This window comes from Pelobates fuscus, chromosome 2 (assembly GCF_036172605.1).
Source record: "Pelobates fuscus isolate aPelFus1 chromosome 2, aPelFus1.pri, whole genome shotgun sequence".
Lineage (NCBI taxonomy): Eukaryota > Metazoa > Chordata > Amphibia > Anura > Pelobatidae > Pelobates > Pelobates fuscus.
In genome coordinates this window covers 68,617,725-68,643,641 of record NC_086318.1, presented here as the reverse complement: position 1 = coordinate 68,643,641, position 25,917 = coordinate 68,617,725, and the positions used below count along the sequence as shown (strand labels likewise).

Below are 25,917 nucleotides of genomic sequence, written 5' to 3'. Positions count from 1 at the left end.
GGTTTGGTTAGCCCAGATAAAACTCAAGAAGCGGGCATTTGCCCAGAACACCTGCCTTGTAAAGACTTCTCATTGAGCTGCATGAAAAAGTCTGTGATTGGACAGTCAGAGAAAGCCTGGGCACAGTTAGAAATGAAGTGCTTGCAAAGGCTGCAGACAAGAGATGCATCTTTTGCAAGCTGTTTTAGATAGAACGTGAAATAATGCATAATTAAATGCATGCATGTTTTCATTGAGGATATATCTGCTAAACAGTGATTTGTTTATATTTAGTTATTTGCATTTGGAAGTGGAGTGTCTTTTTAACCTTCTCTCCCCAAAATATTTGTCAGACTACTGGCTACATATACAACCTGTTAATTCTTAAATTAGCTTGCTGCTGTTGTGATATTTGAATGAATCTACTCAACAGTAACATGGAACCCACATTATGATATAAGAATCTAGGTATCTCACACGGTCACAGACATGGCAAGAAACTCTGACATTGCAAAGTTAGTGTACCTATCAAATGTTGTGCTTTATAAATATTAATAATATTGTATATATATACCTCCTCCCAATCCCATCCACAATTTATTTTAATCACCACCCTCTTTCCTCCTACTTTCCTTTGCTAACTCCCCCTCCCTTCACTGGGAAGGGCTGGAGCTTGCGCCCCAGCCGGTAAAATGGTCTTTGAGAAGCCTTTGATTAAACCTTGCTGCAGGACCATTGACATCAGATGAGGTACTCTGAGGAAGGCCAGGAAGCTTCACCCAGAGCAGGATTAAGGTGAGTAAACTTATTTTAAAAACACTCTTTGAGCGTTTTTCCTCAGGGGGACTGATAGAATAATGCCAACAGGACATTATTCTATCATAAATGAAAAAGGGTTGGAGAAACCCTTTAAACAAAGTGCATCCTAAAAGCATTCACTGCTCTGTGACAATCTATAAATGACGAGCATTCTATCGGACTGCAGAAACCAATTCTGTATTATAGACAGTTTAACCAGCTAAGTATGGTGGACCAGATGAGAGGTAGGGAACTGGCAGTGTCAATATAGCTGGGTGACAGCCAGAATGTAGGATCAAGTTCTCTGGAGTCACTCCATGATCAGCATACCCCTAGATATTATTTCAAGCAGGCGACTCCGTGTCTACGAGTTGTATGTAAACACGTGTAACCCTTTCCTTACGGACCATAGCTCTGGTGTCCAGGAGTGTAATGTTACCACTGTCCTTATGCAAATATATTTGTAAGCTCCTCAATGTAAGCTGTAACATGCAAATGTAATGATTTTTCACGTACCCCATCAGATTGCATTGTACCAACAATTATTGTTTATAGAATGCAATCATTATCACTACATTTCATTTTAATGTAGTGGGTTTGGTGCATGTATTCTGCCTCTTTTGTCTGGAAGTATAAAACATTTACCATTTCAGAGAATCAGCTATGTTTACATTTGCTAAGACATACCTTTTGCAGCTGTCAGACTAACAGCCACTAGTGGCTCTTCTTCCGTAAGATACTCTAATTTCATGCAGAATGTGGAGATGCTAAACATCTAGCACCTCTAGTAGATGTCTGAGTGACTGCCACTGTAAGTATCCCTAGGGAGCAATATAAACAATGCCTTTTCTCTGAGGGAAGGAAATAAAAAACAATAAGCCTGTATATGTTTTGAGGATTATATTGTCCTGAATTACTCTTAATACATAACCCCCAATTTGCTTTCAGGCAGCTTGTTCCCAGTCGTAAAGTTCAGAGTAGGAGTGTCCGTGTAGCGTCAACATTAACAGGACACTATAGTCACCAAAGCAACTTTAACTTAATGAAGCAGTTTTTGTGTATATAGATCATGCATCTGAAGTCTCACTGCTCAATTATATGCCATTTAGGAGTAAAATCACTTTTGTTTCTGTTTGTGCAGCCTTAGCCACACCTCCCCTGGCTGTGACTGACACATTCTGCATGAAAACAAAATTGTTTCATTTTTAATTACATGTTTACTTACTTTACAAGTGTATATCTCCTGCTCTGTAAATTGAACTTTAATTACATGCAGGGCGCTCGTGAAGGATCTAGCAATCTATTAACAGAGCAGGAGATAAGACATTCTAAATGAAACAGTCATTTCAATACAGAAAGTGTAAGCATTAGATGGCTCTTTGCAGGAAGTGTTTAGAAAGACTTTGTAATAAGTCACATGCAGGGAGGTGTGACTAGGGCTGTATAAACAAAGTGATTTAACTCCTAAATGGCAGAGAACTGCACAAGTAGACTGCATGGGTATGATCAATACATCATATGTGCCTCATTAATCTAAAGTTGTTTTGTGGACTACTGTGTCCCTTTAATTATTTTAATGTGAAGTTCCCCTGACGAGTAAACCAGTAAAATCTTTAAATCTTTTTCTGGTCCCCAAACCATCATGCCCAATGTGGGGAAAGGGATTTTCTTTTATATTAAAAAACAAAATGTAATACATGATAATACCGCTGTGGTTTACTGTTAACTAAGACTTATACCACTGCCCCAAATACTTCATGCCAATGAAGTAAAAACATTAAAAACAAAATGTTCCTATAAAGTCCAAGCAAGTTATTACATTTTACATCCACGCAGTACAGACGTGTACTTTTGCCCAAATATGCACTGAAGCATGTAATTTGGAAATGTAAATTATCCTGTTAGCAAATTCCCAACAGAAAGAAAACCCACAAAACATCCTGCTACCTAGCCAGTATGCTATAAATCAGGTGACCTAGAAACTTCTTAATGGAGTAAACATGAGTAGATTTGCAGTGCTGATAAAGCCACAGATAATTAAATACTTAATCTGGTTATTGATATTCAAATGGTATACATGGAATCTACACTGCCAGCCATTAGGGGGGTTGTGGTCTAATAGCTGGAGAACCAGCTAAGAAACAATTGAAGGGACACTAAGCACCAAACCATCACATACTAACTTTAACGTTTACTGCGATTTCAATTAAATGTTGAACTATTTTATAAACAAAAATAACTCAATTGTTGTATGAAGTGTTGTATAAGGGTTGTATCAAGTATATATGTAGAGAGAGATGTGTTTATATATGTAGATCTACTTCCTGCAGCTACCGCAAGCCCAATCAGAGGCTTCTCATTGAGAAACATTTTCTACAGATCATTATTGATCAGATTTTTACTAAAGTGAGAAATCAAAGTGAATTTCAGATTTAAGGTCAAAATAGCCAAACTAGAAAAAAACTTTAAGTCACCTATGCTTTCTGTTTGACTGCTCTAGCCTTAAACGGACATGCACCACTATGAGACAACTGTCTCATTCAAAAGCTTTGGCTTTGAATGCGATTGTTGTCTCACTCTGCAGTCTGAAATAAACAGGTCAATGTGATTTGTTGCGTCTTCTTTCTTATGCTTTCCACACCCACTGCAGTGGAGACACTGATCTAACCAATCAGTGTCTAATCCCTAGGAATGCTGAAAAAAATCACTGGGCATTCCTGGCACATTTACAGTGTGCAAATGAAAGATCTATTCACCTTGCAGCATCTTTACAGAGATAGAAGAGAGGGAGTCTGGTCAGTCTTAATTATGCAGAACAGGCTCCAGTGTTTCTCTGTCATGTTGCTGAACAATGACACACTGTTTCTCTTAGTGGACTGGTCTGAAATTGAGATGGGTAGTTAAATGGAGGGGGAGAGGGGACGGGGTGCGCTGAAGAAACTCCCATGTTTGAGAGACATGCCGAGTAATGCAATCTGGCCATGTTTATAGTAAGTGCATAAATATTAAATACTTATGCCTTATTTTGGTTTGTATATTTGTTTAAAAGTGTTTGTTTGCTGGTTTAAAAAAAAAAAAAAATCATTGTCAAGTGATGCATTTCCCTTTAAATTTGAAATTCACTTTGAATTCACACTTTAGTAAATAACCCTGAATTATTAGTTCCACTGAGCTCAATTATCATTAACACTGTGAGGCCATGGAGGTGTAACAGGGTAAGAAAAGTGCTAATTTCTAGTCTGATGTCTAACCATCCAGCCATCGATCCAACCCCACATTCGCCTATCGATCTATCTTTCTAGCCATCTGTCAGTCCATCCATCCATCTAGCATTCCAAAGCACACACAGGAGCAAGTCAATCATTCAATGATAGAGTTGGGGACTGCAAAAACAGCCTGGAAGGGTTACATCCATCCTGCAGGCTCCGCAGGCAATGATCCTTGGTAACAGTCTATGACAGATGCAGGGCAGTTCCATAAAATTAATCTTCCATAATTACATAGTTTCCCTCATGGCTCTGGTCTGCAGCATAATTCCTGTTCAATAACTACATTGGCGGGATCCGAAAAACACACTCATTTCACCTAAGGATATATTGAATGAGTTCTGTGCTACAGGATAATTATAATGACTCGTGACACAGCCAGCGTTATGAATTGTATTTCATTACTTTAGATCTCGGTCTGTAGCATAACTTAGCAAGATGTTATTTTAAGATGATTGAAGTCATTTGAAAAAAATTGAGGGGTACTGAGTCATACTCTGGTTTCTTTTCCTTATGTTTTTTCACTACTTTTTAAACCGCCACAAGCAGACAGTGTTTAATTTATAGGTCTAAGCGCAGACAATGAGCATAAATGAGAGTATGAATGACAGCCAGCTAGAAAAATTTGAACCAATTAGTTCCCCTGGGACAGAAGTAAGCCAGGCTGAGACTTCCAAACATCAGGTGGTCCCGCAAAACTTTTCCTTACATGGAAATGGCAAACCTGTAAGTTCTTCTCTCACTGTCTTATTGTTTAAGCACAGAGGACTATCGAAAGTATCTTTTGCTCAGTTTACCATTAAAATCTGTTATAAAAGCTGCACGAATGCCCACATTTAACAAGGGATAATATGCACCATCAAGCACGCTCCTTCCTTAGTCTGCGTGCTCTATGTAACCTGGTCAGAAACCTGTAATCCCCAGAGTGTATGTATGTATATATGGATATAGAAATACAGTAAATAACCTCCAGCAACCTCACACGGCGCCTTAGTGTTGTATATTAAATGTGAAAAAGAAAGCCCTCACATACGCCAAAATCCAAGAATTTAACTAAACTCTGTAGACACTCATAGAATAAAACTTAGTTGACTTTTATTAAGATTCCGCAGATGGGCAAACCTTCATCGGAATATAAAAGTGCATCTATTTTAGTGGTAAACTGTGAGTGTGTGAACTGCATCTATAAATAAATAACAGAAAAAGTGCCAGTCATGTTACCTTACAGTATAATCACAACAACCATTAGCACCTAACAAAACATGACAAAACGGAGTGTGGCAGGAAGATGCTTGTAAGATGCCAAGGAGCCCAGCTGATTATACTTAAGTCTATCGCAGGCAATCACTGAAACTGAGCATTTGTTTTGCAGCAGGTCAGCATGCTATCCACAAGGAGGTGTATTCTGCTCAAAGCTTCTCCACAAAGCTGCACAGACTAGGTTAAAGGAGACCCATTTTAATAGTTGTGCATTCAAAATGCCAGATTTATTAACAGCTCCCCTACAGTGAGGCTAAAAGATGAGAACTTGAAAAAATGAATTGTTCTAGCAAAGATCAAACGGTCATTGCAATGTTTTACCGATTAGATAATGAAGATAGACACTGCAGAATTATTACGGTATCCAGGCTGCACGCCCCCTAACAAATCAGTTAACATAAAGCCAATAGGCAAATAATAACTGAAACTGCACTCTGTCACCCTGGCATGTTTAATGGGGCAGAGCTGGAGACTGTACAAGCTCGATGTAGTAGGAGAGCTATTTGACTATTGGATACTGGGTATCCCACAGATTTTTTAAAGTGGTCTGTGTGCCATTTCCATTCATTTTAACCCTGTAGCCCAAAACATTGTCTTTCAGCAGAATAGCCATGGTTTTATTGCAGGAAAAGTAGTTCTAGTGTCTAGTGTTCTAAAGTGCTTCCGAGAAATATAACAGTTTCTCAGAATGTAAAATACAGATGTTAATAGTTTAATATCATTTAGCCCTAGCTCTTTGCATTCAAGTGTCCTGCTCTAATCACTATACTGACACAATCACATACACATTGTATACTTCTGTGTATGTGTATTAACAGCATTAAGAAAACACTATTAACATAAACCTTAAAAAAAATCACAGATGGGGAATAAATGTTTTTACATACCGGTAACCAAGGAGCATTTTATTTATTTTATTGTTTGTTTTGTTTGTTTGTTTTTTTAAATAAAGGGAAACAAATAAAAAGACTTAATTAAAAACGTATAGCACACGATCATATCACATCAGATTGTGCAATGTTTTCATATATAACATTACCTACATTAAATTATTTCCAGATAACTATTCTTCCACGAAAAATCCCCCACCACGAAGCAATAATGCTTAGCTTCAAACCTAGTGACATACCCTGAGCTGGTTACTGGCATAGATATGATCACAGGTCTTTCTTCACCTTATAATAATATAAGTTATTAAATAAAGGCATTTCAGCCTTTCCTCCAGAAATTATGAACATTGATTAAATGAGCTCACACGAGTGGCTTGTAAAATATCAAAATATTTCCATACCTGGATTCACAGCACATGAAGCATCTACTGAAACTAGTTGATGTGTACACGTTAACATTTGTTCCAAACTAATAAACGCTCTTTGATCGTCTAAGAAGGGTGTTTTAAAGTAAAACAGTTGAATTTAGTGGGTGCATTAAAAAACTGGTAGTAACACTTCTAAAGCTACCATCTGGTAATTCCACAGGTTTAGCATGCAATCGCTTTCAACACATTCACAAAACCTGTGGTAAAGCGCAAGCGGCAAGCATCCCAAAAAAGCACTCTACATTGGTGTCAGCCATTCAAATGATGTATGGCCTTGGGAGGTAAACGGTGCTTCTGAAGAGAGACGACTTAAAAATGTTCACAGTCACAAAGCAAGAGTAAGGCAGAATCTGCATTGAAGTGAGGTGATAACGGTTTCCCTGAAAATAAGACATCCCTTTAAAAAAAAGCCCTAGCTTATTTTGGGGGGATGCTCGTAATATAAGCCCTACCCCGAAAATAAGGCCTAGTCGCAAGTTCGCTAACCTATGCTCTGGGAATTTTCCCCAAAGATTTGCAGGATTCCATTTGTGAGTAAGTGTAATGGTATTAATATAATGATTTATGTCATAAAATAAGCAAACTGACGTTATTGTTTTAGAGTCTTTAGTATTAGACCTTGGCTGATTAGTTGCTTAATGCTGGAGACGTAGTGCCTCATACACTGGGCACCTATATGTCCTTCAGCAATACCTGCAAACTAGCCCCGAGTTATACTCCTCTTATAGCTCACTGAGCTCCATTTTTCTCCTCTTGGTTTACTAGTGTGTTTATTATTATTTTCAATTTTTTCTTTTTTTCATGTTTATGATTCAATAAATTTATGGTTTTAATAAGCAACATTATACTCAGACCTGTATCCGACCAAGTGTATCCTAGACCCCTAGGCCTTAGGATCACTTTCCTTTTTCTCCTTTACAGAGGCACCACTAGGGGCAGTGTGTAGGATTCCTTAAGCCATGTGCTTCTGGCAGTGACAGAACAGGCCAGCCTATTTAGGAATATACTGAATAAAAACCAGATGAAGGAGAAATTCGGTCTCTTTGCCTTTTCTAGAATGTAGACTACCATCAGCTGGCTGTTTAGCCCCAGAGGCTGGGGCCTGTGTAAGTTTATTCATGTTTTGTATTGTACCATGTGATTCCATTGTAACATTTAGCAACTGTTCTAGCCTTTTGTAATATGTTTTAGTATTTTATTGTATGATTATTGTAGTCCATTGACATTCTGCTAGCATCTGTTTACTTGTTATTATAAGTATATTAAATATACATTTAGTATTACAAAGTTTTGTGGTATTTTTATCCACATATTCGACCATAATACCACAAACTATAAAAAAAATATTAATGTTGTTACTTATTGCTTGATTTAAAAAATAATATTCATGTTTAAATCACAGCCACAAGAGTAAGCTAATTTATGTTCGGGGATGTTTCCCCGAACATAGATTTGCAGGATTCCATGCCCTAGTAAACCAGTCTATGTTCAAAGGAATTCCCCCAAACGTAGACCTGCTTTCTAGCACATGCTTGCTACCGATTTCTCCCGAAAATAAGCCCTAGTGAGTTTTTTAGGAGGGGGGTGGGGGGGAGGAATTAATATAAAACCCGGTCTTATTTTCAGGAAAAGACGGTACATATTCTACAAATATCTACATACATGATATATTCAATATTTTAATTTAAATAGTAAAAAAAAATACAGTTTTTATTTAATGCATAAAACAGAAAAGGTGACAATTATTTTTTCCCCTTTATCTAGGCGTAATAAGAGCTACCAGTGATCAAGAGGCTTGTAACCACTGGTGGTTCTGTTGTGGGCATTTTACCATTATGGGTATCCATGCATCAAGATGGATCTCAGCCAGCAGTTTGAGCATATCCCACCTTTAAATATTGCCCAGTCACCCCACAACACCATGGGATTAACCCACCGCACATTTTTAAAACAAAATGTTGCTCTATATAACCAACTAAAAGCATAAAAACATGCAAATAAAACAGCTATCATATTTCAAATATCATTCACCCACATTTTTGCTTTCCATGTCGATATATTTTTTTTTTACATAGTATGGCCATATGGTGGAAATGAATCTCCATATTTGTTTCCTGAGATAGGTGATCTTAAGTAGGCTTATAAAATGTAGAAATGTATTTTTATGTGTGTGCTGTTCCTTAATTTGTATTATATATTTTTGTATGTATTACATCTGACTGTGCTACAAGCCTATTTCTAAAGAGTTATCGCTCTAGAATATAGCAGCCTTCAGACTATGTCTGCATAAAAAGAAATCCAATCAAGACACATTAATTCACAACAACCTAATACAACCAATGTTCAGGGATTATTCAGTTGTATCCCAATTTGGATATCATTAAAACGTCTGTTGCTAGTCTCTGATGACTGCTTATAATTAAGTCATTGAATCATTACAGCATGGCTCATTTCATTCTTACCTTGATAACCTCTGGTGACTGCTGAATTAACAATGCTGGTTCAGAATCCTTGAGCTGACTCTGGTGCTGGATGTTAGGTGAGGACACAGGAGATGCGGGAACCAAAGTTTCCTGAAGGATTTGCATAACTTCCTTCTGCTTGGAAAGAGTTCCTCTCCCTGACCGCCAGTCCACAAGTTCTTGAGCAAAGTCTTCAATACTCCCCAGTATTCGAAGCAAAAGATTGCCATCATCATCATCATCCTTTACATTTGCTTTACTGATTTCGTTAGTAGCTGTAGGTGAATTGGCCATGTGTCCCTCCTTAAAATCAGGGAGGCAAAATGTATTTGATGTAACTGATGAAGACAATGGAGGATTCTTCAAAGTGTTCTCTATTTTTTGAGAAAATCGCTCCAAATCTAAGAGCAGCTTGTCAATTTCTTCATGGTCATTGTTCCTGACCACTTTGGTTGGTGCTGTTGCATGCATATTGTACTGAGTCATTTCACTAGCATCTCTTGTACTGGAAGTAAAGGACGACGAACTATTAGCAGATTTTAAAGATGCATCAACACTGAACGGATGGTCAGTGGAATTATAATGGGATGGCCTTCCAGCTGTCCATTGGTTATGCTCAGGCAAACGTGAACTTGTGTTTTTGTGTTCATGATTAATTGATTTTTCCAAATCTGAATCCTCCTCAATGAAAAGTTTTTCCATGGAATTCCTAGACATTTTCTCACCAGTCTTATTTGAAGGTAAGTTTGAAAGGGCCACAGATTGCTGAGTAGTTGCAGAAGGTTTTCTTGTAGAACTACATTGTGTTTGTTTGTTGCCTCTTTGCCATGTTTTGGCTGGTAGAGGAGGTGCAACAGATGGCACAGTATCACTATTATTTACAATTTGTGGTGTTACATCCCGGTGATCAGTAGTGGCAGGAGTAATGGTTTTCAATGAAGGTGGAGTATGAACAATATCTTCATATTTAGGTGGCTGTTCAAGTCCATATATTGGAGAAAAAGGCTGTTGTTGCAAACTATGTAGGCTGCTTACAAGTTCCGCCAAATCACTAGGCTCAGTCCTGCCAAGAGGTCCGTGTTCAACTTCAAAGGGCAGCTTTTTTAGGTAGGATGACAACCTCGCCATTACATTCATGTAAATAATCTCTGGATTTGGAAAATGATCTGCCCCCTTGCCCTCACCCACACTATTCCCTCCTACTGACCTGTTCCTAATGCACTGTTTAATTATATTAGTGCACTTCTTCAGGTCCTCTGAGCACTTAAGCAAAATATCCAGACACATTTTGATGTCTTCACCAGAACCTGTGCCGTCTAGTTTGTGCTTCTTCAGGATCTGACTAATGAGATTCTCCTCTGACAACCCTTGCAGATACAAAGAGGCCATGTTATTGATGTTCTGCTCTAAAGACACACTATTGGAGATTATTGCCTTTTCATCTGAGCCTTGAGCTGGTAGCAAACAAAAGGGGGGACAGTTTTCATTGTTACCAAAATGACCATAGATAAAGTCATAGTCAGTCGATTTCCTGCTAAAAGAATCTGGGCGGACTTTACGACCTTTCCTGAGGTTGACATGTTGGTTTGATGCATTCTTTAGCTTTTCAAAAGAGAATTCCTTTATTTTTCCACTAGCAAGATTTATGGCTTCACCGGTGATATCTTTAAGGCTGCTGGTACTTTGGACAGCAGTGGCCTTTTTGGCCTTTTGGTTGAGATGAGTGTCATCCTCGCTAACAACCAAACTCTCCCCGACTGCTATTTTATGATTAACATCTCCACTGCTAAGAGTGGATCCCTCTGGAGCTTTGAGGAGCTCTGAGCACACACTGTGATGTGCAACCATGCAGTGGACTCCATGTCTGTAAATCTGACATTGACCAGGACAATAATGAACTACATTTTGTATCCTTGTGTCCAGTACCACGCTATTGTAACAGGTGACTTTTGTAACAAGCACCTTGTAAGCTGCTGCCATCAGGATTATAAATAAATAAATTAAAATAGTACAAATTTAAACTGTACCCATTCTGTAGTCTAATTGTTGCATCAGCATATATAAATATCAAGAGATAAGAAGTAAATTTGATTTTCTTTTTTTTAATCCAGGAAAATAAAATAATAAATACTTTTAAAAACTTTGGGGACTGCTCTTAGTGGTGTGTACGTTCGAAGGTTGTGGTCATCACTCCATACAAAGTCCACAAATAAGGGAAAGGCAAAAATATCCTAAAGCATAAAGAACACATACACTTTAAATGCTGGGAATAAATTGATGAACAAGGATTACAATCCTCAGAATGAGTCAGTGGACGGCATCAGTTGAATGTATTGATTCAGACAGAGTACTGATGTGATTATGTTATTTATTCTGCCTCGTCTTCAGTATGTGCAACATGTCCCCATTCATGTTCAATGCTGCACACCCATGCAGGAGCTTCATTAAATACAAAACAAGATCCTCCCCACAGCTACATGGATTCAGAAATGTGTTTGACCAGTAGATTTTAGTCAAAAGCTTAGCTTTCACTGGAGTGATTATTTTAAAACAAACGAGAAACAATTAACTGGTGTATTCATGTGCCATCCGCTTCAGAACGTGAAGGAAGAGGTAAAACTCCTGGGGAAGAAAAAAGAAAGAAAAAAAAAGGTATTAAAGCAAGATATAAAGTCCGTAAATCCCAAAGGGAAAAGCAACAAAAAATATTTAGCAACTGTCTGTAAGCCACCTATCCCATTCAAAAACATTTCAAAATATACCCAAAAGCTGCTATACGCTGGTAGAATTAGAAATATGGGGGCTGGGGGAGAGACGCTTTGATTTAATAAAGGGCGCAATGGTTTTAAGACACAGCACAGATAATTTCAGTCTGATCTGATGAGCAGGGCTAATATACAGGGTTTCTTCAATACCTGTCGAACTGACAGATTGCAAATTTTAGGCAGAAAATACTGAAATAGTATATTCCTCCAAAACAGCTATACTCACATTTTAGCCTCAGTTTTGCAATTCTGTTTTCGGTTTACTACAATTGACGTGTAGCGAGTAACCCTGAAAGTGTCATATTTATAAAAGTGACATAACTTAAAATGTTGCTATTAACTTTAAACATGGCCTAAAAATACTGTGAACTGTTTCATTTCAAGATTCATTTATTTGACAGTATAGAGAATATGTTGCAATCAAGTACGAAAACAGTAGTGAGAGGATATTGCATTCTGTACACAGTACCAATGCGTACATATAACTACTGCAAAACAAGGTATAACATAACAGGCCTCAAAATTAAGTTTAATATGTTTAATGTTTGGAAACTTAGCCAGGTTTCATTTTTTTTATTCCATTCTGGTAAGAAAACCTATAAAACTATTTCATGAAACCTGCTGCATGCTGGGAAAAATATGTTAATTGTGATATCATAATCAACAAACAGGTGCAATATGAAATATGACAAGGAACATACACTCTCCGTCTCACTCTCTCTCAACATAATAAACTTCCTTTATAGCAATAAGCTGCTCGAGTACAAATTGAGAAGGAGTAAAAGTGAGTGCACTAAGGTAGCTAGATTTGCTTCTGGACAATGATTTGCCAAGCATTTTTAGTTAAGTTTACTTTTATTAACATAACAGACTTAGGAGCTGTATTGCTTGTCTACTGTGCGACTGTCTGACCTATTACATAGTGCACAATCTTGGAACTATAAAGGGAACTTGAAACAACAACAACATATGAACGGATGCAGATATACGCAGATACAAAGTTGAGAAGGCGACTTCAGGAATCTAGCATGCCACTGCCTAGTTTAAAGTTGTATATACAGTCAAATTACACTCAAATATTATTAAAGGGACACTATAGTCACTAGAGCAACTACAGCTTAATGATTCAATGCATCTCTATGAGGAGGTGCCGATTGGCCAAACCAGAGTCTCGTCCCACCCCTGTACCACCTCCTTTCCAGATTTCAGCCAATTCAATGCTTTCCCCATGGGAAAGCATTGGATTGGCCAAAATAATTTCATTCTGATGTTAGCAAGTGCTGGATCGGGGGCGGGCCAGTGCCGGCAGTCCAGAATGGCGCTGGAGATAAGGTAAGGTTTACTAACTTTTAAAGGTGTTAAGGGGCAGGGGGGTAACTAAATGGTGGTTTTAACACTATAGGATCAGACATACAGGTTTGTCTTCCCGACCCTATAGTGTTCCTTTAATCCTTTTAACCTCTTTTGCAATCCTTTAAACATCTTTGTGAAAGCACAGCTAGCTAGTATTTATTGTAACAGATATAGATGTCAGGTCACAAAACACTACTTATTTTGAATTTAGAGTGCCAGCTCTACTACTGCTCAAGTCAAGTCAGTTGCTTAACAAGTCTTACATCATTTGCGACAATAATCATAATGCAATAATAATAATAATAATAATCATTTATGAACATAGAGGTTTTAGATGTTTCAGTTATAATAAATGCTATTTTTTTTTTTTTTAATTTGGAGAATTAGCTCTTCTGGTACTCCTGCCTTGAGTGAAGTGCCAGTAGTGCTCTTCCAAGGTAAGGAATTAAATCTTTTATGAACAGCTTGACATTTTACCTGGGGTCTATAGGGTGTCCGTCGTGGGCACCCATGTTGGCGGAAGCTCTTGCAAGGAGCACATACTGTGATGGTTGACATTATAGACACATATAACACAAGGAATATAACACAGTACTAGAAGATTTATTGGTATAAAGCGACCTGTCCGTAACATTAAGAAATTCTTTTGTAGTAGATATTCTGCTCTTCGGTCATAGGTGGCGGTATAGTGATGGCTAAACTTGGCATCCCAGATATTTGTGAACTACATTCCATATGCTTTGCCAGCTTAAACATCTGAGGAGCCAATGTCAACAATCACTGTAACAGAGTCTAAAACAGAGTAATTATTCAGTCGAACATGCTCATTATAGGAACACTACTGACCTGAACATAGCACCAAATGGAAAACTAAAGACTGGACATTTTAAACAGAGAATGGACAGTGTACACATGCCATATGGTTAGTCTCTTGAACATTTGAAGAGAACATTTGCCAGCATTAACATGGCCTCCACTTCCCATATGGCTACTAATTTTGTATGTCTTCTATAAACCTTTCATCATTTATTTTATATCCGTCTCCTAATCTGTAAAGAAAAGGAGAACAGCTAAATGTGGTGTTATGCCAGTGCATAACATATCCTACGGCTCTTATCATTTAGATTTTTAGCACAGAAAAAAACTAAATAAAATAAGCACAACATATGAATGGTATTGCATTCCATATTACAGTTCTATTAAGAAGTACACTATTCCTAGTTGTTTCTCACTGTTAATTAACTTTAATGGGAAACTATAGTGCTAGGAAAACAAACTTGTTTACCTGGCACTATAGCTCCCCCTTCCATCGCAACACCTCCATCCTCCATGGTGCAGAAGATGTTAAAAGCCCCTTATTTCACTTACCTGGGTCCAGCGCCAATGTCCCTCGGCGCTGGCTCACGTTAGCCGGCAGGGGAAACCTAATGTGCATGCGTTAGGATTTCCCTATAGGGTAATATTATACAATGCTTTCCTATGGGGATTCGGGTGACGCTGGAAGTCCCCATGCATAGCGTCACCTAACAGCCCAGAAGTCCGTCTAGTGGCTGTCTGGTAGACAATCACTAGGGGTGGAGTTAACCCCATAAAGTAATTATTGCAGTTTCTTAAAAACTGCAATAATTAGCTTTGCAGGGTCAAGGGACCTGGGACAATGCACCCCGACCACTTCAATGGGCTTACGTGGTCTGGATGCCTATAGTGTAATTTAAACATAGATTGTAAATCTCTTATTCATAACATATAGATTATATCATTTTGGAAGTTGAATTTCTGCACCTAACCCTTAAACAATTTGCACAGCAATTTTTCATAGAAGACAGGGCGAGGTGAGGGGAGGGGGGGGTTTATCAACTGCCACAACATTTAATGTGTCATATACATAGTGTGGAAATGTGCCCAGATAGTAGCTCTTGTACACTGATTTAGCCAAATTGTTTAAGCATGCATGTGACTGATATAATTCCTATGTAGTTGATGGCATGCAGCCTCACAGTCTACTGACAGCTGGAACAACCAAAGCGGCTAATGTCCTGCAGAATTACTTTTCGGGAAGATAAAAATAACATTACTTGTCATAACTTTTAGCATAAACACAAGTATTAAAATAAATCTAGATCTGGTGGTTTTCTGACCACTCTCTGCAAATTATTTAAAATAAACATTGAGGAAATGCGCTGACGCGCAGGCTTGTGGGAAGAGAGGTTTGTGCCTTCATACATGAAGAATGTTAAAGATGATTCTTCACTCCGTAAGACCGGCCAAAATTATTTCACACACATTAATAAATAAATCAGAAAACTATATCTGATCTGTGCAAGATACTTCCAACTAAATACATTTCTTTGATTCATGTGTATATGTATGTGTGTGTGTGTGTGTGTATATATATATATATATATATATATATATATATATATATATATATATATATATTAAATATATATATATATATATATATATATATATATATATATATATATATATATAAATTAACCCCTTAAGTTTAATAATAGCTTATACCATCTTAACGATCTAAATTCGCAGGACATTCCATGTTGGTATATGGTTTTTAGGGAATAGATTTTCATGACTGCACAGTGTAACAAACTTTTTGGTATTAACATTTTGTTTGTTACGGGTCAACCCTTTGCCTGCTGCATTGAAAGAGTAACAACAGATCTGCATAGAAAGAAGGTATAAATCGAATTTCGAACACAAATAAGGAGCATGCATCTATTCCAAAATAATCAACCTATTACCCCCTATGGAGAGCATTTAATAACCCCTTGTGTGAAAAAACTCAGCATTAGTCTTTGTCCTACATGGCAGGTGAAGATGTTGTTTACCGTTTTGCCAGCCTGTGTGATATACTAGCATAAAACTGATTAACTACCCTGTTTAATGAGTAATGTGACTGCTCTGCATGAAGAAGGACGAATTGTATAATGGAACATAGTGAGCGAGAGGTGAAATAATCTAACTGACAAAAGAGGAAATTAACCCAAATCACTGTTAGAACTGAATAGATAAATATCAAAACAGCCATTATGCTAACTTTTAAGATTCCAGGCCTCCTGTTAGCTGTGCATGATGGTACAATAAAAATAAAACCATGTCCAGTAATGGCCCCAGTTACAAACTGAGACAAAGCGATTAGTTGGGTGTCCGTGAATCCAGTTTACCTCTGGGATGATTTATAAGAGAAGCTTTGTCACAAGCTTTTTATTGTAGAAAATGATGGTTGTTTCCTTATTTTTTAACCTTGATCCAAAAATAAAGTATAATGAAACAGAAACATAGAATGTGACGGCAGATAAGAACCATTCGGCCCATCTAGTCTGCCCAATTTTCTAAATACTTTCATTAGTCCCTGGCCTTATCTTATAGTTAGGATAGCCTTATGCTTATCCCACACATACTTAAATCCCTTTACTGTGTTAACCTCTACCACTTCAGCTGGAAGGCTATTCCATGCATCCACTACCCTCTCAGTAAAGTAATACTTTCTGATATTATTTTTAAACCTTTGTCCCTCTAATTTAAGACTATGTCCTCTTGTTGTGGTAATTTTTCTTCTTTTAAATATAGTCTCCTCCTTTACTGTGTTGACTCAGTTTATGTATTTAAATGTTTCTATCATATCCCCCCTGTCTCGTCTTTCCTCCAAGCTATACATGTTAAGATCCTTTAACCTTTCCTGGTAAGTTTTATCCTGCAATCCATGAACCAGTTTAGTAGCCCTTCTCTGAACTCTCTCTAAGGTATCAATATCCTTCTGGAGATACGGTCTCCAGTACTGCGTACAATACTCCAAGTGAGGTCTCAACAATGTTTTGTACAATGGCATGAGCACTTCCCTCTTTCTGTTGCTAATACCTCTCCCTATACAACCAAGCATTCTGCTAGCATTTCCTTCTGCTCTATTACATTGTCTGCCTACCTTTAAGTCATCAGAAATAATCACCCCTAAATCCCTTTCCTCAGATGTTGAGATTAGGACTATCAAATATTCTGTACTCTGCCCTTTAGGTTTTTATGCCCAAGATGCATTATCTTGCACTTTTCCACATTAAATGTCAGCTGCCACAACTCTATTTTTCTAGTTTACCTAAAATAATAATTTGCCATTTGGCTTATCCCTCTTGGAATATCAACCCTGTTACATATCTTAGTATCATGAGCAAAAAGACATTCCATACCATCAAGACCTTCTGCAATATCACTAATAAAAATATTAAAGAGAATGGGTCCAAGTACAGATCCCTGAGGTACCCCACTGGTGACAAGCCCATGCTTCGAATATTCTCCATTGACTACAACCCTCTGTTGCCTGTCACTAAGCCACTGTCTTACCCATTCAACAATATTGGAATCAAAACTTAAAGATTGCAGTTTATTGATAAGCCTTCTATGTGCAACAGTGTCAAACGCCTTACTGAAATCACAAAGCACAACCTAAATAAAGAATTATATATTAAAAAAAAATAATCTCTTCCTCTAAACTTTTTGCCCTTTTTCCTAACTGAGGCCTCTTTCCTTCATTTTCATCTGTAAATACTGAACAAAAATATTAATTGAGGCAGTCAGCTAGACCCTTATCCTCTTCTACATACCTTTCCTGTTTTGTTTTTAATCTAACTAATCCTTGTTTTACTTTACTTTTCTCATTTATGTATCTAAAAAATGTTTTGTCCCTTTTTTTTACTGACTGTGCCATTTTCTCTTCTGTTTGTGATTTGGAAGCTCTTATAACTTGCTTAGCCTCCATCTGCCTAATCTTATAGATCTGTATATTTTCCTCACTCTGTTTCTTTTTCTGCTTTCTATCAGGTCTCACCTTGTCCTTTTCGTTATTGGTTTGTTCCACAAACTTGGTGCTGGAGCCTGTCTCCACAACACCACTACACTCGGTGCCGGAGCCTGTCTCCACAACACCACTACACTCGGTGCCGGAGCCTGTCTCCACAACACCACTACACTCGGTGCCGGAGCCTGTCTCCACAACACCACTACACTCGGTGCCGGAGCCTGTCTCCACAACACCACTACACTCGGTGCCGGAGCCTGTCTCCACAACACCACTACACTCGGTGATGGAGCCTGTCTCCACAACACCACTACACTCGGTGATGGAGCCTGTCTCCACAACACCACTACACTCTGTGCTGGAGCCTGTCTCCACAACACCACTACACTCGGTGCTGGAGCCTGTCTCCACAACACCACTACACTCGGTGCCGGAGCCTGTCTCCACAACACCACTACACTCAGTTCCGGAGCCTGTCTCCACAACACCACTACACTCAGTGAAGGCTCCAAGTTACATCCACTTGCATCAATAGTGCAAAAAACAAATACAAGTTAATTAATTCTTTGAAACTGGCCCTTTAACCCCTCAAGGACCAAACTTCTGGAATAAAAGGGAATCATGACATGTCACACATGTCATGTGTCCTTAAGGGGTTAAAGACTGTTAAGGAAGCTTTGGCCAACTTGAACTTGATTTAAAAAAAAAATGTGCAACTATGTCATCAGTTAACATACAAGAAAGAGAATTGGAGGGATTTGTTATTTCAGCTCTCTTCACACAATATATTAAACCAGTGAAGACACAACCTGGAACATAGGGTATTTTTGAACTACATGTATAATGATACACAGCCAGTTTAAAGCTGAATGTGGATCCTGAGACACTGAATTAAAAAAAAACTAGGGTGCCAGAGAGTGCCATTACTCCTCCAGATGCAAAGTCATGTATGTATAGTACGGACATCAACCTGCTTCATGTAGCTTGTAAGCCACAGAAAATATATGATGATGAACACATATAGAAGTGGTTCCCAACACTGCTCATGTCATTTTAGTGGGCCCCTGTTAGTAGGAATAGGCCCATCACAATCACGAGGCCCTGCAACTTTAACCTATAACTATAACCTTTTACTCTAGGCAGCAATTTGGACATCCTTGTACTCTACCCCTCTAATGTATACGTTCTGTTTTAAGGATTTATTCTCCTGATCTCTAATCCCAATGCTGGTTAACACCTATATTCCTGTTTTGGTAAAGACACTCTATAGGTTTTATCATTTCAGTATGATTTGCACTATACTATGTGGCAGTAAATGGTAAGTCTAAAAACCTACTGTCATCTTCACAATGCTGTTTCTTCCCTGGTATAGTTTGCCAGCTGCTGAGCTGCTAAGGGTTTGGTCAAGAAGAAGAACAAAATAAAAATCTGCAAACTCGTTGATGAAGTAGCAGCTGACAAAGCCAGGAGTGTTAAAAATATCTGAGGTCAAACTGCCGACACAAAAAAAGGCAACCTCAATGCTACTCAGCGCTAAGGACAGACAGCTGCAAAATAAGCTTTGTCATCTAACTCTTTCATATTCATCTAATGATACATTCAAGCCATCACAAAATGAAACCACTTTAAATGTCCACTCTTTCCTATCGTTGTTTTATTTTTTTTAGCATAACTTTGCCATAACTGCATGGGACATTTAAGTATAATTCGAACTTCGTTGACAAAAAAAACGTAAAAATACAATGCCAAAACATCCAAGCCTGTCTGTGGGTCTTGGCATCTCCTCAAAACGCCAGCTAGGCATAACTGTACAACTGAAGCAACCAGCATTAATGTGGGGTTTAGGAGCGGCCGCTATGGTTTACTCTCCCTCTGAAAGGAATAAAGATTAGCATGGAGCATATGGAAATCTTGATTTATGTTTGATATTTTTTTTTTTTAATGAAACCAAGTCTGAATAAAGCACCAAACAAATCAGAAAACCTGACTATCTGGGGGTAGAAGTCACAACAATACGTATATTTATTTTAGAAGATGAATAGGACATCTGTGCAATTGTATATACAAAACTAGAAAAGCTACAATTTCTGGGGAAATTGTGTGAAGTGTTCTTGCGTCCACCAGTAGTCTACAACTGGAGTGGGTGGGGTAACTTATTATTTATTTATATAGCACATTTAATTGCAACGTTGTTGCCCAAAGTGCTTCACAGTTACATTAAAACATACATTTATAAAAACATTAGCAGGTGCAAAGGCCCTGTCTATGACATCACTTGCTGCTGCAGCCTGGCACAGGTCAAGAGTATTTTGGCAGTTGCCATCTTCAAACGGTCGTATTGTAAAAACTATAAATCCTACAGCGAAGAGCTTTATATTGTGAGAATCACAAGACCCAGACCTACATTTTGATGCATAGTATGTCTCTGAAATATTAACAATGAAGGTTTAGGAATTGCCCTTCAATTTTGAGCTGGCTAGAGTGGAGTTTCAATGAATGTCAATGGACGGCGTGAGTTGCAAACAAATGGTCATATTGTGAAAACAATCAGGACTATGGCTTAGCCGTGGACATTTCTAGTGGCAGTAGGGATAGCTGAACATTTTGATATAAGATTTGTGTAGGTGGGCTTGAAAATGAGGGAGTGGTGGCAGTTTATAAATCATGTCCTGATTTTTCAGCTTTTGCCAGCTCCCACTCTAGGTTTGAACATTTTGCCATTATTCCGTGAACCATTCGGCGAAACGTTCCACAAAGTAATAGCACACCAATCGGGAACAATCCGCACGTTTTGGTATTTTTTGTCTATATATTGTAAAAACTGTGGGAGGAGTTAGGGTGGTAAATTTGGCTATAATAAGAATAATAATATATATGTGAGATAACATTAAGTGGTCTTGCATAGCAAGAACACTTAATAACAAATCGTGTTTGCAATACAGTAATAACAATCTGGGATGGGGAAAATAGTATATTGTTACATTAAAAGATGGTTGTTTTAGTAGAGACAGTAGTTTATGTGATAATATTTGTAATACATTTTTCTAAGTTACCTTTGCTAAATGTGCATTATGTTATAAGTAGTTTTTGGTTATTATGAATAAAGGGTGAATCTTACAATATACACAAAGAAATATAATTTGGTGCAGATTTGGTATACTGGGGTTTAGGTGGTGAACTAGCAGGATTACTGAATAATTAAAATGTATTTGTACTTGTAAGAAATGATTGTAGAAAACTTGCTTTGGTGAATGTTCAATTTTTTTACAATTATTATCCTGTCAATATTAAAGAGCATTGTGAATGCTCAGTATAGGTCAGTCCTATAGACTGGGATCCATTTAAAGGATGTCTCTGTAGCATTGAAACTTGATAAAGCAAAGAAAGAATAAATATACTTCTTTGATTCAGCTAAGAAAAGAGGACACACTATGTGACCAGAGAATCTCACAGATTAATTACAAAAGAGCAAATATTCTTTCTAAATAAATAATAAGCATTCCTGGCCAAGAATTACATATGATATTTATGTATGAGATGGGGTCTTCACAACATAAACTGTCCATTCCCTTTTGACACTTGTGAAGTGTGTGTAGTGGAGCAGATAATGTTTTTGGAATCATTCCAAATTCCATCCTATAGCTAATAACCGTTTACCTCCAAGATTATGAAGTGAAATCCGTATACCCAGCTTACCGACTTTGTCAATAGTGGTGAATACCAATTCACCACTAGACTATTCAGTCTGTTTATTTTTCTCTCCACATTCTATGCAATCCGATCTAGCCAAGCTCGAAATTTATTTAGTGAACTTAAAGGGACAATATAGGCACCCAGACTACTTCATAACATTGATGTGGTCTGGGTGCAGTGTCCATGTTCCCCTTAGTCCTGCACGGTAAATCATTGCAGTTTCTTATATTGCCAGACTAAGGCTGTCCATAGTGGCTGTTTATCAGACAGCCACTAGAGGCACTTCCTGGTGGTTAGGTGACTTATGGTCACTTAACGCTGGAAGCTGTTATGTAAAAAGCAAAATGTAAAACTGCAACTCAATTCAAAGATACCACAAAGACTGAGGTTGACAAAAGTAAACAGGCATAGCTACGCCGTCAACTTTTGAGTAATCCTAGCAGCCATTAATATGGAGGGTTTGGGATTTAGGCATTGTCTGACTCATTGCGGACATGATTTACAGAGGCTATTGAGGTCTCACAGAATACTCTATAGACTTCAGGGTTGTAGTCTTGCACAGGCACGAGAGAGTTGTGTACTGATGCAGCTACCAGCAGGTGAAGCCTTATGAGCTGAAAAAGGTGCCCTGGAAGAAGAAAACCAATTGGAATTGTCACCTTCTGGGATCTTTGCAAAATATGCAAAGCCTTCTGAAAGGGAGAGATCTGCTTTAAGGCATTTAAGCTTGAAAGGTGATTTTAACTAGTCTCCTTCGTGTACTTGGGAATATTTGAGTGAAAAAAAAAGTTACATCTAAAATATTTCTCCTGTGGAGCATGACGTCAAAATGCAGCTGCTATTGCACTGATCTCATTAATCACTATGTCTGAAGTGGCTTTATTTATGCATTTAAAGCTATAGCTAAGGGAAGAGCGATGACAATGTATTACCACTTCTTTGGACCATCTGAAAAAAATGACAAAAGGAAGGGTCAGGCAGTCTAAAATACACTTTTATCCAGATTACAGAGTGGCAATGTTTTGGCCTTTGTCAAATCAGAGAATTCCAACTATATGATATAGTGGGGATCAATACTACTCAGAAAGAAAATAGTCTTATTTAAAAAGAACAGAAATTGAACTGGTTAAACCAGTGGTTCCCAAACTTTTTAGGTTCAAGGCGCCCTTAATATTTCAGTATTTTTACAAGGCACCCCAAGTCAAAATTTCTAGGTTGTATATCTGTACAGCACTGCCGCATTTATTGGCGCTATAGTGTAATGTACAGTGTTGGTGTTTGAAGAGGTACTTGTATACATTTATTGTGTTTTAATACAGGGGTGTGTTTGTATGTGATGTTTGCGTTTGATTGCAGGGGTGTGTCTAAATGTAATGTTCACTTTTAAATGTGGATACATTTGTGTGAAATATTTGTGTTAGATTGCAGGAGTGTGCTTGTATGTTGTGCTGGCGTTTGACTGCTTGGATGTATGCACATACATACTTACACAGATATTTATGCACATTAACACACAGATGCATATATATATATATCGACACATACACACAAATTCATATAGACACGACACATATACACACATATAGATACACACCGACACATACACACACATAGATACACACCGACATATACACACATACACCCTGACACACACAAACATTGATACATGCCCACACCATGACACAGATACACACTGACACAAAAACACACACCCTGACACACAGATGCACATACACAGATGTGTGTGCACATACAGACACATAAGCACACTGACATATATATATATATATATATATATACACACAGAGATGCACACCTTGACATACGCACACTCACACACTCATACACTCACACACACACTCACACACACACACACTCACACACACACTCATACGTGATTTCTGTTTATATCTCCAGCCACCCTCCTGTTAGCTTACCTTATGTGCCAGGAGGGCGGCTTGGAGTCCTGCTGCTGTAGGAATGAGGGGTCTGGAGCTCCTCATGCTCCTCTCCCATCAATCTGCAGCTACCTCCTCTCCCTCCTGCGTTGTCTCCCTGCAGGATATTGCGGGGAAAGTGCCAGGCTGTCATTTTCTTCCAGCCGGCCGACATTACAGGGGCCTGGTCGCGGTCTTAAAGGACCGCGGTACTCGACAAGGTATCTGTTAAGCAGTAATGTTTCCCCGGTGCTATAATTATGTCACCGGGGAAATATTCCACGGCACACAGTTTGGGAACCGCTGGGTTAAACTATGAACTAACATGAGGAATGTGTCCTAGTTTCATAATAATACCATATGTACTTTATCGACTGAGAACCAGTTAAAATGTCTATTTAGCAACATGGAAAAACTGAAAGCATTAACCTATTGATCTCTAAACCACTGATCCGCTTTTTTTTTTTTTTTCATTATTGCCACAAATGCATTCAAACCACAAAAACGAAACCACTTTCGCAAAATAAATGACACAGCAAGCACTAATGGCTTTTAACTTAAAACTTGTATTCACAGGGACAAAAGGACTAAAGGAAGTAAATACGTTTTATTTCAATGCTATACTGCACTACAAAGCTTAACTGTACACATAAAGATGCATGCATTAAATACACAGAAGAGGAGTTTTAAACCAACTAAATATATAGACATTAGCACATCATTTATCCTTGATCAAAATACTCATGTTTACCAATTAAGTGCAGGATGTTTGATTTTATCATCCTTTTATCTTGATATTTACCACTGAATTCACCAAGAAGCCAGAATTTGGAGCCCTAATTAAATCAGTCTTATTATTGCTAAAGGTAACGCCTCTTGTGTACAGCCAACAGCACACTCAAGCCACTCGTACTGCATACACTGGCAGTCTGGCACACCGACAGAGCCCACGGAGCACTCCCACTATTCAATAAAATTATAAAGCGTCCCAGGGCTAGCAGTATGATGTAATCAATGCTGCTTAACAAACAGCAAACATGCTAGATACAAGTCTAACATAATTCAATAATTAAAACACGCCAGATGGAATGACTACATTCAACTGATGACATCTATCCCACATTAAGTAGATCTCTGGCTTGTAAAACTTTAGTCGTTTCAAAAAATATTCCCATTACCAGTAAAACATGAATATCTAACTAGAGTCTTAAATATAGTTACGATAATATAAAAATAAGGAAATATTGTCACTTTATCATAGTAATTATCAAAGAATTTATTATTTTGTCACTTGTCCTTGGTGCTGATATCTATCCCATTTTCTCAGCCACAGTGTAGCTTTGTGGCTGCCTTTCGATGCCACAGTTTACCTGTGTCAGTATACCCCAGTGACCCGACACCTTCATAACATATTACAGTGTACACACCAAACTTGGAATTCTAAACACTAGTTAGGATAATGGCAAATCAACAGCCAAATTAACCAAGACTGAAACAATGGATTTGAAGAATTTTTCCAAATCGTCTACTTTACGGTACAATGTGCAATTCCTTTGTCGGTTGTCCACGATTTACAGTTTAGTGAATAAAGCCCATTGTCCGCATTTCCACAAGGGGTAGAATCTCAACTTTGCAAAAAAAGAATGGCAAAGTGCACTGTGTTCAAAACAGCAAACAATAACAAACAAGAAAAATGAATAAAATAAATAGTGCAAATTAAATCAAATTAAAAAAACATGAAACTAAGGAACCTTTTACTAAATTCAACATCATTGCAGCTCTTTAATACACAATATTGTAAAAGACTAAACCTCATGAAGATATGTCAAATAATAATTTCTATTTTTTTTTGTTTAATAACAATGAAGAAGTTAAAAGAGAAGCACTAGGTGATACATATTGCTAGCAATACAGTTATCCAGTTAATATGTGATTACATTATCACATAGCTTGAAAGTGCTCCCCTTCAGCAAAATACTTTAGCTGGGGATTTCATTTTCCTTTGGAGAGTTTTACAATCATGTAGACCATTTCCCCCAGGACACTTAAGGACACACATTGACACATCTTTTATTTTTTTTATGTCTATGCTAAACACAGGCAAAGAAACACATACCAATAACACACAGCCTATAACAACAGCAGAAAAAGCGTCTTACCCGAGGGTGTTAAGATGTTGAAATTTCAAAAGACACCAGAGGCTGCTACAGTAAACACACCCAGCAGTAGGCTGCAAAAAGAAAAAGAAAATCAAATTAACAAGATGAAGAGAA

The 25,917-nt window shown here is 37.9% G+C and overlaps 1 protein-coding gene and 1 long non-coding RNA gene across 4 annotated transcripts in view; both read right to left on the bottom strand.

Annotated features, from left to right (window-relative positions):
- Positions 1 to 25,917, bottom strand: part of PPP2R3A (protein phosphatase 2 regulatory subunit B''alpha) — a 191,941-nt gene that overhangs the window by 56,027 nt on the left and 109,997 nt on the right. For all 3 annotated transcript variants that reach the window (XM_063442241.1, XM_063442239.1, XM_063442240.1), the window contains 2 exons: positions 25,804 to 25,874; positions 9,084 to 11,705 (listed from right to left, as the gene is read on the bottom strand). In XM_063442241.1, the coding sequence (XP_063298311.1) occupies positions 9,084 to 11,063 (1,980 nt within the window). In that variant the 5' untranslated portion in view covers positions 11,064 to 11,705; positions 25,804 to 25,874. The remainder of the gene's footprint in view (positions 1 to 9,083; positions 11,706 to 25,803; positions 25,875 to 25,917) is intronic.
- Positions 1 to 25,917, bottom strand: part of LOC134586612 (uncharacterized) — an 880,984-nt gene that overhangs the window by 801,509 nt on the left and 53,558 nt on the right. The window lies entirely within an intron of this gene.